The sequence below is a fragment of the Tasmannia lanceolata genome, unplaced genomic scaffold (genome assembly GCF_043159265.1).
Source record: "Tasmannia lanceolata isolate RefF3 unplaced genomic scaffold, GAP_Taslan_0.1 ptg000013l, whole genome shotgun sequence".
NCBI classification, from domain to species: Eukaryota; Viridiplantae; Streptophyta; class Magnoliopsida; order Canellales; family Winteraceae; genus Tasmannia; species Tasmannia lanceolata.
In genome coordinates this window covers 43,728,206-43,741,251 of record NW_027518690.1, presented here as the reverse complement: position 1 = coordinate 43,741,251, position 13,046 = coordinate 43,728,206, and the positions used below count along the sequence as shown (strand labels likewise).

The 13,046-nt window shown below is 37.8% G+C and overlaps 1 protein-coding gene across 1 annotated transcript; it reads left to right on the top strand.

Annotated features, from left to right (window-relative positions):
• The first annotated feature begins 2,107 nt into the window (after positions 1 to 2,107).
• LOC143890192 (hypothetical protein At1g04090-like) lies at positions 2,108 to 10,049 on the top strand. The gene is made up of 2 exons (XM_077394772.1): positions 2,108 to 2,384; positions 8,222 to 10,049. Exons 1-2 carry the CDS (start codon positions 2,279 to 2,281, stop codon positions 9,829 to 9,831), a joined length of 1,716 nt encoding a protein of 571 aa, XP_077250887.1. The 5' UTR covers positions 2,108 to 2,278; the 3' UTR covers positions 9,832 to 10,049.
• The last annotated feature ends 2,997 nt before the right edge of the window (positions 10,050 to 13,046 follow it).

Below are 13,046 nucleotides of genomic sequence, written 5' to 3'. Positions count from 1 at the left end.
GAATTTTATCCACTACTTACCATCTCCCACTTGATAAACAAAAATTTCATGGAAAAATATCATATACCTGCAAACATGGCCTTAGTTGTTTTTTTCCCCCAACTTTAGGGACTTTTCATGTTCCCCTCTCACCCTCCACTCTAGCCTCAAGTGTCTCCATCTCATGTACATCTCTAACAATTGGCCCCACAAGTATTCCATGGAATATTTTTTCATGATTTCTACCATTGGCTTTAAGCAACGTACAATTGATGTTAGGGCTGCAACTCGGGTCGGGTTGGGTTTTTTTTACATTGACGCAATTTTTTAAGGAAACTCTTGTTTGGCAAGGCAACTCAACTCATAGAAGTAGAAAAACTCAAGCATGACAAACTCTTTAGTGCATTAACTAATAACTAGTCCAAAGAGAATAAATTGACTTATTACCAAATGAAAATCATTATACTCGTATGAGATAAACAACAAACTATTTAGTGCATTAACTATTTAGTTGAAACTTGAAACCCTAGAGCAAAAGGGGGGAAACGAACAGAAGATGGAAAGAGCCCCTGTGATTGCGCGCATAAGTTTTACTTTTAAGTTTTCACTTTTAAAGTAACGAAGTTTTAGAAAAAAAAACATACTATAACTTAAGTAACTAGGGTCGGGTTGGGTTGGGTTGGCCCCTTCAAACTCGGCTCGACCCGAAAACCGAGAAACATGAACCCAACCCAAGCTATATTCGGGTTGGGTCGCGTCGGGTTACCCAAGTTGCAACCCTAGTTGATGTTGTGTTTGACTGTCTAACTCAATTCAACTATAAGCGGTGGCTTATCCCAAAAAGGGTCAGATGGCTGAGTATTTGACCGAGAATAGCAAATGGGAATTTTACATAGGCTTCCTTCTAAACCTAAGACATATCATCACACATAGGAACTTTCCATAAAAAAGAGACACATGAGAACATTTGGCTTCTTTGTTTTATCTGAAATTTTTTACTGATTTTTTTTACGGAGGAGTTATTTTACACCTCATGCGTAGGTGGGGCCCATCATTTTACAACACATGTTTTGTTTAATAAGGTGATGCTCATTATTTTACACTCATGCAGCACTAGCATGGGTGGAACCCACCATTTCACACCTCATATTTTGATATGGTAGGGACCACCATCTCTATCTAAACCTATGATCATGGTAGGGCCTACCATTTTACAGACATAGGTGAGCCCACCATCTCCACCAAATTCATGCTAGGGTGAGGCCCACCATCTCCACCAAATCCATGCATAGTATAAGCATATTTTGGTTATTTTATGAGTAAAAAAAATCTAGCATGGTAATTTGGTCACAAATTTATGGCAATACCGGATTTGCAAAATTTGGTCAAAGGTAATGGCTCCATTTGTAAATTGTCAAACTAGAAGACTGTTTTTGTAAATACAGCAAAGTTGGAGACTGCGTTTGCAAAAACAGTTTTTATTTCTTCCTACAAAATAAATGTCCGAAGATTGAGAAAACGGTTCCTACACATATGTGTAGAGAGTTCTCTACACTCTAGCTTAAAATACAGTGGGGGCCCACATTGTTTGGGTGATCCAAGCCATCCATTTTAAAGGCCCTCACATAGATAGGGTGTCTACAAAAAATCAGATCTATAGGATCATCCCAACCCTACGATTTGTGGAGGTAAAATGAATGTCTTTAAACCTTCACAAATTAGTCCATTTTTTGCCTCAACAGTTCGAATGGTTAGGATGATCCTATGGATCTGATTTTTTGTGGACACCCTATCTATGTGAGGGCCTTAAAAATGAATGGTTTGGATCACCCAAATAATGTGGCCCCCCACTGTATTTTAAGCTAGTGTGTAGATAACTTATCTACACGTGTGTAGGAACCATTTTCTCTTGAAGATTTTCCCCTTTCTAGTATTATTTTTTTAATTTTTAATTTTTTATATTTTTCTCCAACTTAGAGGTGAATAGTTGATACAAGGGGTTGTATTATCCTACAAGGGGGCGAAAAATTCATCTATTTAACTCCCTCTTTGACTCAACAATTCAAATGCAAACATTTGAACGACAAAAGACAGAGACACGGCACCTTTCCTTTTGTTATTTCCTCCCTTGCTTTGGACTCTTTCATAATTCAGAGCTCTTTTATAAACGACCACCCAATTCCTTAAATTCCTGCAATATTCTTCAAATCAGGTGGATATAATTACAACCCCAGATCATAAATCCTTCCAAAGTATTTGGTTTTAAACGGTTCTGATTTTCTTAGAAAAAACAGAGAAGATGTTTGGGTGCAACTGCTTTTTTGGTTGGAACAAAGTCTACGATATTTTATCACCCGAGCCAGAGCCCTTTTCACTGCCTTTACCAATTCCTCAATGGCCTGAAGGTAACTATTTGGAAATTTGGTATTAGCTATGTTTTTTCTTCCCTCTTGATATGTGTTTGTGTTATATTGCCTTGTGGGTTTTGGTTTTGGATTTATTGGATACCTGCTATATCAAATAGGTAGTTGGTTTTTTTTTTTTTTGTTAAGTTTTTCTCTTTCTGTTGATGGGTTGGTTTGTTTGTTTGAATTTTTCTTTTTCTTTTTCTTTTTTTTCCCCTTTTTTTGGATGATGGGTGCTTTCGGATTTTCTTGGATATATGACTTTTTTTCTTTTTTTTTTGGTGGGCTTTCTGGATTCTGGGATTTGGCATGTATGTAGAAATGGGTTGTGGGTTTTTTTTTTGTAAGGATGTTTCTAAATTCTCCTCCTAAGTTGCAGAAATTTGTGTTGATCTGGCGCCAAAAATTCTTAGATGCCTTTTTTATCTGAAGAATATTTGATTATTTCTGATTGATACAGTTGTACATGGTTAATTGTTGATAGTCAGATATTTTGTGGTTGTTATAAACTTATAATGCAGTTATTATGTGGTTAAGGGTATTTGTTTTAGGATTGTGGGTGTTAGTTGTGCTTATATTTAAAAAGTTGTATTTTAGAGAAAATGTAGAGAATTTTGCAACAAAAAAAAAAGGAAACTTTGTTTTCACTAGAGTCATGGTTCCTCCCCAATTGAACCATTATGAGGTTAGGTTGCCTTGAATCAACCTTTCTCCTCCTCTTTTTCTATCTTTTCTGAGTCATGGCTAGTTAGTGTTAAAGTATAAAAGATAAATACTGCCTTTCTCTAACAGCTTAAGCTTTTAGAGAAGTTGGTAAGTTAACATGGTATCAGAGCCAAAGGTCTCAAGTTCAAACCTCCCGGATAGCAAAAATCCACATGCAATGGTCGGCCCAAAGTGGGACCACATGTGCCACGTGTTTGCCAAGTGGGCCACACGTGCGGGGGAGTGTTAAAGTATAAAAGATAAATACTGCCTTTCTCTAACAGCTTAAGCTTTTAGAGAAGTTGGTAAGTTAACAGTTAGGCCTCCTCTTTTTCTATCTTTTCTGAGTCATGGCCAGTTAGGCACACGTACATGCACAAATAAGCTTGTTCCTCTTTTCTTTTCTATGGGTATTTTTTGATCTTGGATATGATCTTACATGCTAAAGTGTATTGTGGTTATTTTCTTGCTTTTTGTTGGATATGTTGTTTCGGATTTATTGATAGCGGCCTCCGTTGGTTCTTTTCTTCATTGTTTTTGGATTCTTGGGTAGCCTTGCATACTGAAATGGGTTTTGGGATTTTGTTATCTTCGAGGTATTGGTGCATTGAATTTTAGATTTTCCAGATATAGAATTAAGTTGCAAGTCCTTTTTTTGGGATTTTTCTTAGGGCCCGTTTGGATGCCGAGAAGATTTTGACTTGGATTTCTCACATTTGCAGCCCTTTTTGCATTGTAATTTGGATTGGATCAAATTCTTGGATTTCTAATTCAGCAGCTCATAGTGAAAAAAGTCTGATTTCTAAATATGCTGTGGAAATAAGAAATTGGAAATCCACAGATGTGGCAGTTTCCTTCACCCTCTTTGCTCCTCAACCTCTCCCCTCCACTAGGAAGTACCCCCTTCCCTCTGTGTCTCCCTCTACATGAGCTGCCGGATCTATTCAATTTGTATTCAAAACTCAATTCCAAATCCAAATACAAAATGGGAGGTATCCAAACGGGCCCTTAATGAATATTTTTGGGTCTGACACCATTTATTTGCCAAGTTAAGTTGCTTTTTGCACATAATCAGGTTCTGGGTTTTGGCTCTTCTCGGCTTGTATTTTTATTTCTATGGCTGGTGCTAAAGTTGTCTGATTTTGCTCTTTTCTGTTTAGCAAGATGAAACAGAAATGCATACTGAAACATTTCAGAGTGTTTATGATAAATTGTGATTGTTCTGACCAGAATGGACCATTCTAGTTGGGGTCATTCTGGCTGAAATAGTCTATTTTGTCGGTTTCTTTTGTTTTTCCTTTCTTTCCTTCATCTTTTCACTTTTCAGGCTTCTTTGGTCGAAATTGCTAAACCATCTTAGGTTCAAAGAAGCTCTCAGATTGGTCTTACTTGCTGAAAGCAGCTATAACATTTGGATTGATCTGATATTCATGAACTGCTAGAGTTCCAGACTAGTTGATCTTAACATATATCCTTTTATTTGTTTATTCACCCTTTTCGAAAAAAGCCAGCAACCTGCACTTTTTTTTAGTGTAATATCATTCGCTCTCTACGATCGTCTTCCAAAATCTTCAAATACTGCACATTTTTCATGTCCTACGGAATGAAATGCACAGTAAGATTTGGAACATAAGTTTATATTATGGATTAGGAAATGGCTAACTTGTAAAATTCTAGTAAATTCGAGAAGTTTGATCTCATCTCTCTTTTTTTTCCGAATAGTGGAAATTTTATTAAGAAGAAAAGAAAACCCTTAGACTGAGATGTTCAAGGAACACCATAAAAACCAGCAAAATACGTAATCGATCCCTCATGGGGTAAGATGATAATAAAACCTTGGGACACCTTTCCCAGCCCCGCTTTGGGCAAGATCATCTGCATCACCGTTGACAGAGTGGACAACTTGCTGAAATGAGGTCTCATGTCACTCAATCAATTACAATGTCTCCTTAAGCTTGTCCGTGAATCGCCATGGAAATTCTTCCTGTTCTTAACCTAGTGAATGGCGTTGAAGGAGTCTCCCTCCACAACCATGGAATCAAGGACTAAAGAATCCACTAACCTGGATACTGTGTGAGACTATTGCTAGGATTTCAGCGTTGTCGGTGACCCCAATGGGACCAGAAAAAGCCCACCGGCGACTCCAATAGGACTAGAAAAAGCCCAGCATTTAATGTCACCTCTTTTATTTGGAGGCTTTTGGGATTTTTTTGATTAACTTGGGTGTAATTATGATTAGACTTTGATAGACTTGCTACCAAAGAAAATGCCATGCTGGGTGGAAGTAGAACGTACATTTGGTGAACAGATTACCAAAAGAACAAATCAAATGGCTGCTTTACTGCACATTTTTCTGTTCAGGTGTTTAAATTCACCATTGTGATTAGTAAAGATTTATCTCCTTGAAACCAGTAGAAATATAGTGTTGCTCAAGCTTAACATAAAATGGATGGCAATCATTTTAGATTTTTTAATCTCTTCCCGACTCGAAGGATGGCTCATGACTCTTAATTGGTTGAACTTATTCTTTTTAAGCTTTTTTTTTCTGTATAGAGAATGGAAAATTCCAATTGCATCATTGTGATTCTTCCCCTAGCTGTGTAGGTTGTGGACACACTTCAATAATGATGACAAGAATTCCTTTGCTGTCATGGTTCGGAATGCTTCTCTAGCTGAAACAATGCTTGTTCTGAAGTATATCTTATCAAACTTGTACTATCATTCAAAAAAAAATCTTATCATACTTGTACATTGTGTTTGACCTTTTGTCTGAAACTGCATACCTGCAAAGGCTGCAATCTTAGCTTTTCGTAAATTGTGGTGACTATACTATGCTAACTATTGCATATTCATTGCAGTCATAGCATCTTTGGAAATCCTCTATTTATAGAAGTACTTTTTATTTGGTTATGTGGTTAGATGGTGGATACTGGGGTTCTTGTTGCATAAACACAACAGACAGAAATTTGCCAAAATAGTTGTGAAGTTGTTGGCAATTTATTCGATTATAAATCCATTATATGTCAGTCATATAGTGCTGGTGATCAAAATCACTTTGAAGACCATATTAACTAATCTGTTTCCTATATAGTATGGTGTATGTGTGTGGTGTTGTGTCTATGTGTGTGCAGTAGTTCTTTTAAGTTTCAAGCAAACAAATGCTAGTTGATGTGTAGTTAGTGTTAGAGTAATTAGGTCAAGCAAGAGGTTGCTTGAAGCATTACACCCAAGGTATCTAATTTGGAATACCAAGTTTGTTGCGTCCAGCCCCTATATATATTAGATACACTAGGGTTTTAATAGGTTAGTGGGCTCTAGCCCAAATAGGCCCACTACACCGGTCCATTATCTTATTGGGCTTATATTAGAACATACATGGGTAATATTATATACCCAACAATCTCCTCCTATGTTCTACATATAGCACAATCCAATAGGTAGATAGTGTAATGTTCAAAATATTATATTGAATCATCCACATCACCATATGGTCTATATCATAAAAGATCTGCAATCCAACTGAAAGCACGAATCCTTTTATGACAAACCAAGAGTTTTAGATATACAACAAGCTAAACTCAACCAAAAGGTAGTTTCACATATAAGTGAACCCCATTGATCTTAAAGGAATTCATTCATGGGATATGATTCTCATCGAGATCTAAAATAAAGTTCTACAAAAAAGTGAACTCTATACATACCGAAATGAAAGCATAGTCTTTATGACTTTAGAAGATTTAAGTAAGTCATCTTCATCAAAGTCCAAATCAAGACAAGCTCCTCCTTTTTCGCCAATCCCTGTGAATTATCAAATATGGATTTCATGAAAATGAATCCAATAATTTGTGTAAAACACTAAAGTATCTAGTTCTACCTGAAGAAGAACTTAGTATAATTACATAATTCACGAAAGTATGTAGTTCTACCTGAAGAAGAACTTAGTACAATTCCAAAATGGCTGAAAAAGTATCAGTATCACTCTCACCATAAGCATCATTGTCAAGTTTCAATAAAGAACAAGACCTAAACAGCTTCTTTTGCAAATAACCATTCCTAATTGTCAAGTTTCAATAAAGAACAAGACCTAAACAGCTTATTTTGCAAATAACCATTCCTAATTGTCAAGTTTCAATAAAGAACAAGATCTATAGTTTCTTTTGCAAAGAACCATTTCATGTTTCTTTTTGGAATGTTACAGTCATCTTATCCATATTTGAGTTAAGCTGTATCATCAAGTTTGGAATGTACAACCTTTCCCAAAAAAAGACATGTCATCAAATGTGGAATGACATACAACAACTATAAACATCATCGAAACATATCAAGTGCTTATCTTGGCTAAAAGAGAGATTCGAAGATTCAAAATAACATGGATGTAGGTTAAGTCCTGTTTATACAGACTTTAACCCCATCTCCCCTACAGTTTTGAATATTTGATATTTGTTCAGTCCCTTTGCGAGAGCATCGGCCATATTATCATTCGATCTCACATTAATCAAAGTGATAATCCCGTGTTTAATGAGATAATTCAGCATGTCATCTTTCAGCCTAAGATGTCTTCTCTTACCATTAAAGAGTGAGTTCTTCACAATCGTAATTGTAGTTTGATTATCACATAACACACTTAAGGAACTAATCCTTAACTGGGTCAGTGGAATGTCCATAACCATAATCAGAATCTTTAACTTCTCTACTTTCATTTGCAACTGAAGCTAGAGCATAAAGTCCCAATTCGACTTCCACACAACAGCAGTAGATTTGTTGCCCCCAGACATGGAGGTCAAGCAAGAGGTTGCTTGAAGCATTACACCCAAGGTATCTAATTTGGAATACCAAGTTTGTTGCCTCCAGCCCCTATATATATTAGATACACTAGGGTTTTAATAGGTTAGTGGGCTCTAGCCCAAATAGGCCCACTACACCGGTCCATTATCTTATTGAGCTTATATTAGAACATACATGGGTAATATTATATACCCAACAGTTAGGAGCAGACTTGCTTCTCTATTTTCCTGCGATGCTTCTCTCTGCTTCGTCTGAGATATTATAATCCCCTGCTTGGGGTTTCTGATCAATTTCTTATTTTAGTGATTATTGTTATGACTCATAACAAGATGATTAAATATTCTCAGGTGGAGGTTTCGCTACGGGAAGAATAACAATAGGAGAAATTGAGGTTCTTAAAATCACCAAGTTTGAACATGTTTGGAGTAGCAATGTATCCAAGAAAAAAACCAAAGGTGCTTCATTCTATAAACCCGTAGAGATACCAGATGGCTTTTTCAGCTTTGGTCACTATGGCCAACCCAATGACGAACATCTGCACGGTTTTGTTCTTGTGGCTAGAAATATCATTGCCTCCAAATCAGAAACAGATTGTAGCAGACACATGTTAGTAAACTCCCCGCCTCTTCAAAAGCCCTTCAACTATACACTTGTCTGGAGTACAGATGACTGGTCTGAGGATAACCATGATGGGCGCGGTTACTTCTGGTTACCCTGCCCACCCGAGGGCTACAAAGCTATGGGTTATGTGGTCACTAACAAACCCAACAAGCCTTCACTTGATGAAGTGAGATGTGTCCGAGCCGATCTCACAGAGACATGTGAGACTCATGATTTGATCCTCAACATGGATTTTAAATCCCCCAAATTTAATTTTCGGGTCTGGAATACAAGACCGTGTAAGCGGGGGATGTGGGGGACAGGTTTGTCCCTTGGGACATTTTTCTGTAGTACCCATTGGAGCTCTGCAGATGATCTAAGCATAGCATGCTTGAAAAACCTCAATCCCACTTTTCATGCCATGCCAAATCTGGACCAAATCCATGCACTCATCAAGCACTATGGCCCAACTGTTTTTTTCCATCCTGATGAAATTTATTTACCCTCATCAGTGCCCTGGTTTTTCAAAAATGGAGCTTTGTTATACAAAAGAGGTGAGCTAAGTGGTGAGGCTATTGACGCTAAGGGCTCAAACCTGCCAAATGGTGGCAGAAATGATGGAGAGTATTGGATAGACTTGCCCATTGATGATCGGAAAATTTGCGTTAAGAATGGTAATATAGAAAGCTCGGAACTCTACGTTCATGTGAAACCGGCTCTGGGAGGAACCTTCACAGATATTGTGATGTGGGTCTTCTGCCCCTTCAATGGCCCAGTTACTCTGAAAGTCAGTATGAAAAATTTTGCATTCAGTAAGATTGGGCAGCATGTTGGAGATTGGGAGCATTTTACGCTACGTGTGAGCAATTTCACTGGTGAACTTTGGAGTATATATTTCTCACAGCATAGTGGTGGTGAATGGGTAGATGCTTGTAACCTCGAGTATATTGAGGGGAACAAAGCGAGCATTTATTCTTCAAAGAGTGGTCATGCAAGTTTCCCACACCCTGGGATTTACCTCCAAGGATCTCCAAAGCTTGGAATAGGCATTAGGAATGACGCTGGCCGGAGCAATCTTTCTGTTGATTCGAGTATCAAGTATCAGATTGTTGCGGCGGAGTATCTTGGAGATGGAAAAGTTGTAGAGCCTTCTTGGATACAGTATATGAGAGAGTGGGGTCCAACTATTGTGTACAATTCAAGATCAGAACTAGAAAAAGTAATCAGTCTACTACCAGTTATAGTCAGATTTTCGGTGGAGAACATTTTCGATAGGTTTCCCGTCGAGCTTTATGGAGAGGAAGGGCCGACAGGACCCAAAGAAAAGGATAATTGGGAGGGAGATGAAAGAGGTTAGCTTTCTTTTTAATTTTTTTTAACTTTTTTTTAAAAAAATTTCACTTTGTTGTTCTCATATGTTCTACAGATTACCCAACAAGAGTCCTGTAAAAGTATATTTATCATTTTTTTGATATATAGTGAGATATCAAGATAGTGAGTGCTGCTTGTTTTCTAGCAGTTTCTTGAGAAGAACTTACTATCAATCTCAGATTCTTCTAAACCCAAATTCTGTGATCTTGCACTAGACATTGTTGAATTGATGATTTTACTAACAAAACTCTCCTATAATCATACCTATAGCACTTCAAAAGAAATACATTAAGAGTAATGATCTGGTCTTAGGAACCATAGCAAGTGTTCAGTAAGTTCTATCAAAGATTGGATGTCGATGTAAACAGGGTTTCATTGCTCAACTTGGTTGAACTAAACTCCTACATGAGCCAAAGCAAATAGAGCCTACTTAGTGTTACAGTATCAGTGCTAGTTTTCACCACCAATGTCCAACATTGGGTCGCTCTCCCTGTTTCTGTGAAGAAGGATTATAGGGTTTTTAGTCAGCTGCAGTGAAAAAGAGTAAGAAAAGGAGGAAATTTCTAACATGCTTGCTAACGTGACTAACCCCTTTAATATGATACATTTGAAGGCTGCATTATGTAAAGACGTGTGATGGGATCCATGATCTTTCCTACTTCCCACAAACTTGACCAGGAAATAACTTCCATTAATGGATAATTTTTGGCGTAGGCCCAACCTTTTCTCTACATGAGCAATTTTTGCTTGTGGCAGTTTCATGTCGAAATGTCTCACCAATCTATCTATATCTATATCTATAAAGCTGAATGTGGTAAGCTGGGGCGTTGCCACGTGGCACGCCCGAAATTTAAAAACGCTTGCATTCCCTTATTTTAAAAAATAAAATTTAAAAACGCTTGCATTCCATTATTTAAAAAACCTTTTTTTTAAGGATAATACCGCACGGAATTCCAAAAATTACTCTTTCCAAATTACATGGCACGTTTCCTAATGCCTCAATCAATAAGCTGAATGTGGTAAGCTGGGGTGTAGCCACATGACACCCCCAAATTTAAAAACACTTGCATTCCCTTATTTAAAAAACGTCTTTTTAAAAGATAATACTATAAGGAATTCCAAAAGTTACTCTTTTCAAATTACATGGTACGTTTCCTAATGCCTTAATTAATAAATTATGGGAAGTGATATTTACGCCCCTTTTGATAACCAGGGACACCCAGTGTCAGTGTATCAATGACAAAAGGAAGGCTATTGTACTTGATGTAAGAAAAACTCAGTGGCTTTGATTGCAACGTACACTGCCACTGGGTGTCCTGGTGATAAAAAGGGGTGTTAATATCATTTTCCTAAATTATCAATATATTGTTGATAATTTTGTTGATAATTTATCTTTCATTGATTTGGTTAGACGACCCATCTTATTTTTCCCTGTTCCCGTCTCAAACGCGTTTCGTATTCCTAAGCAAGAGTCAAAACCCAAACGACACTTCTCTTTCTCTCTATCTCAACGGATACGCCCCATGTATCGCACGGGACTGCAACTAGTACAACATAAAGCAGAACCTACTTAATTAAGGGAAGTGATATATTCACCACCTTTTCTTGCCTAGGCCGCCCCACTTTAAGGTATTTATGACAACTTTTTTACACTACAAGTGGGTGGCCCGGGAAAGCAAAGTGGGGTCAAGTCTCTCCCTCACCGCCCCTCTCTAACAATAGGCCCCAGTAATATTCCATGGAATATTTTTCATGGTTGCCAAAAATGCTCTTAGGAGGGACTAGAGATTTTCTGTCGCCCGAGTCTAGAATGGAGATTTTGGAGGCTTTCTTCAAATTCACACCCCATTATAATAAGGAGAATGCCCAATGGAAGGGAAGAATTGCTGGGTCCTACTGTGTGGAAAAAGTGAGGCCCACAATGGAAGCAGGCGAGCTAAAGCAGATATCTTTCACGTTCTTTCCATCCAAGCAGGGTCATCACCCGAATCATGTTCAACCTGTTGTGACACTTTTGTCCAGACTACTGATAGAAAGGTTTAAATCATCAATCACTGTCAATGATAATGAAAGAAAGATACCACTCCATCATGGAAGAAATGATAATGAAAGAAAGATACCACCCCATCATGGAAGAAACAAATAAGGCCTTTCTTATTCATTGAAAACCCCAAATTCTTGAGATTGTCTGATTAGGGATGGCAAAATTGGCCGAACCGAACTGGAACCGAGCCGAAACCGAACCGAAAATTCAGTTTCAATTTGGTTAAACGAAACCGATTCAAATTTCGGTTCGGTTCGGTTCGGTTTGGGGATCAAGTTTGGTAAAGCCAAACCGATTCAAATTTTGGTTCGGTTGGGTTTGGGGGTCGAACCGAACCGAAACCGAACCATTGCCACCCCAATGTCTGATACACAAATATGCCTCAGTATTGAGAAAGCCAAACCAACCTCATGTGTAGATGAATCCAATGCCTTTCTTTAGGAGGTTAAAAGGGAGTTGCCACTTGCCTCAATCATATAAAAAAATATATTTTTCTTGGATGAGAAGCAACTTATATGCGCTCCTTCCTTGTTAAAAGCTTCAAAATAATGTGACCATGCTGCTGAGAAGATCAGCACGGGCATTGGAATTTACACACTAATAATGGTATTTCTTTAGGTGGTGGGAATAAAAATCTTCATATTTGGGAGTGAACCCAAACCAGCGAGAATGGTGAGGGACCCACTTTAGAAACCATGGTTATAAACATGCCCAACTCTATCACGTGGATCTCACGTGCTCCATGCCAGTGGGATTTATTTAAGACTATATATGTAAACCCCATGACTTTTTTTTATTTGCACCCATTATGGAGAGTTGTAGCAGTGAAAACTGGCAGCTGGCTGGCGACCTCCTATGTTGGTGACAAGTTACTATAAAAACAAGTTACTATAAAAATTACCCATCAAAAAATAAGTTACTATAAAAAGCAAAGGGCCTTTTGCTATTTACTTGGAGCATGCTATTGTGATTTGTGTGACCTTGCTAGATGATCAAAAGCATAGGGAAAGGGTTGCCTGTGTACAATAATGCAAACGAGGCAACAATCAACCTCTCTCTCTCTCTCACAAGGCAACAATCTCTCTCTCTACCTGAAACAATTGTATAATTAAACCAAGGGAAATGATATCAGCATCATAACCATGTTTTAAGGGAAG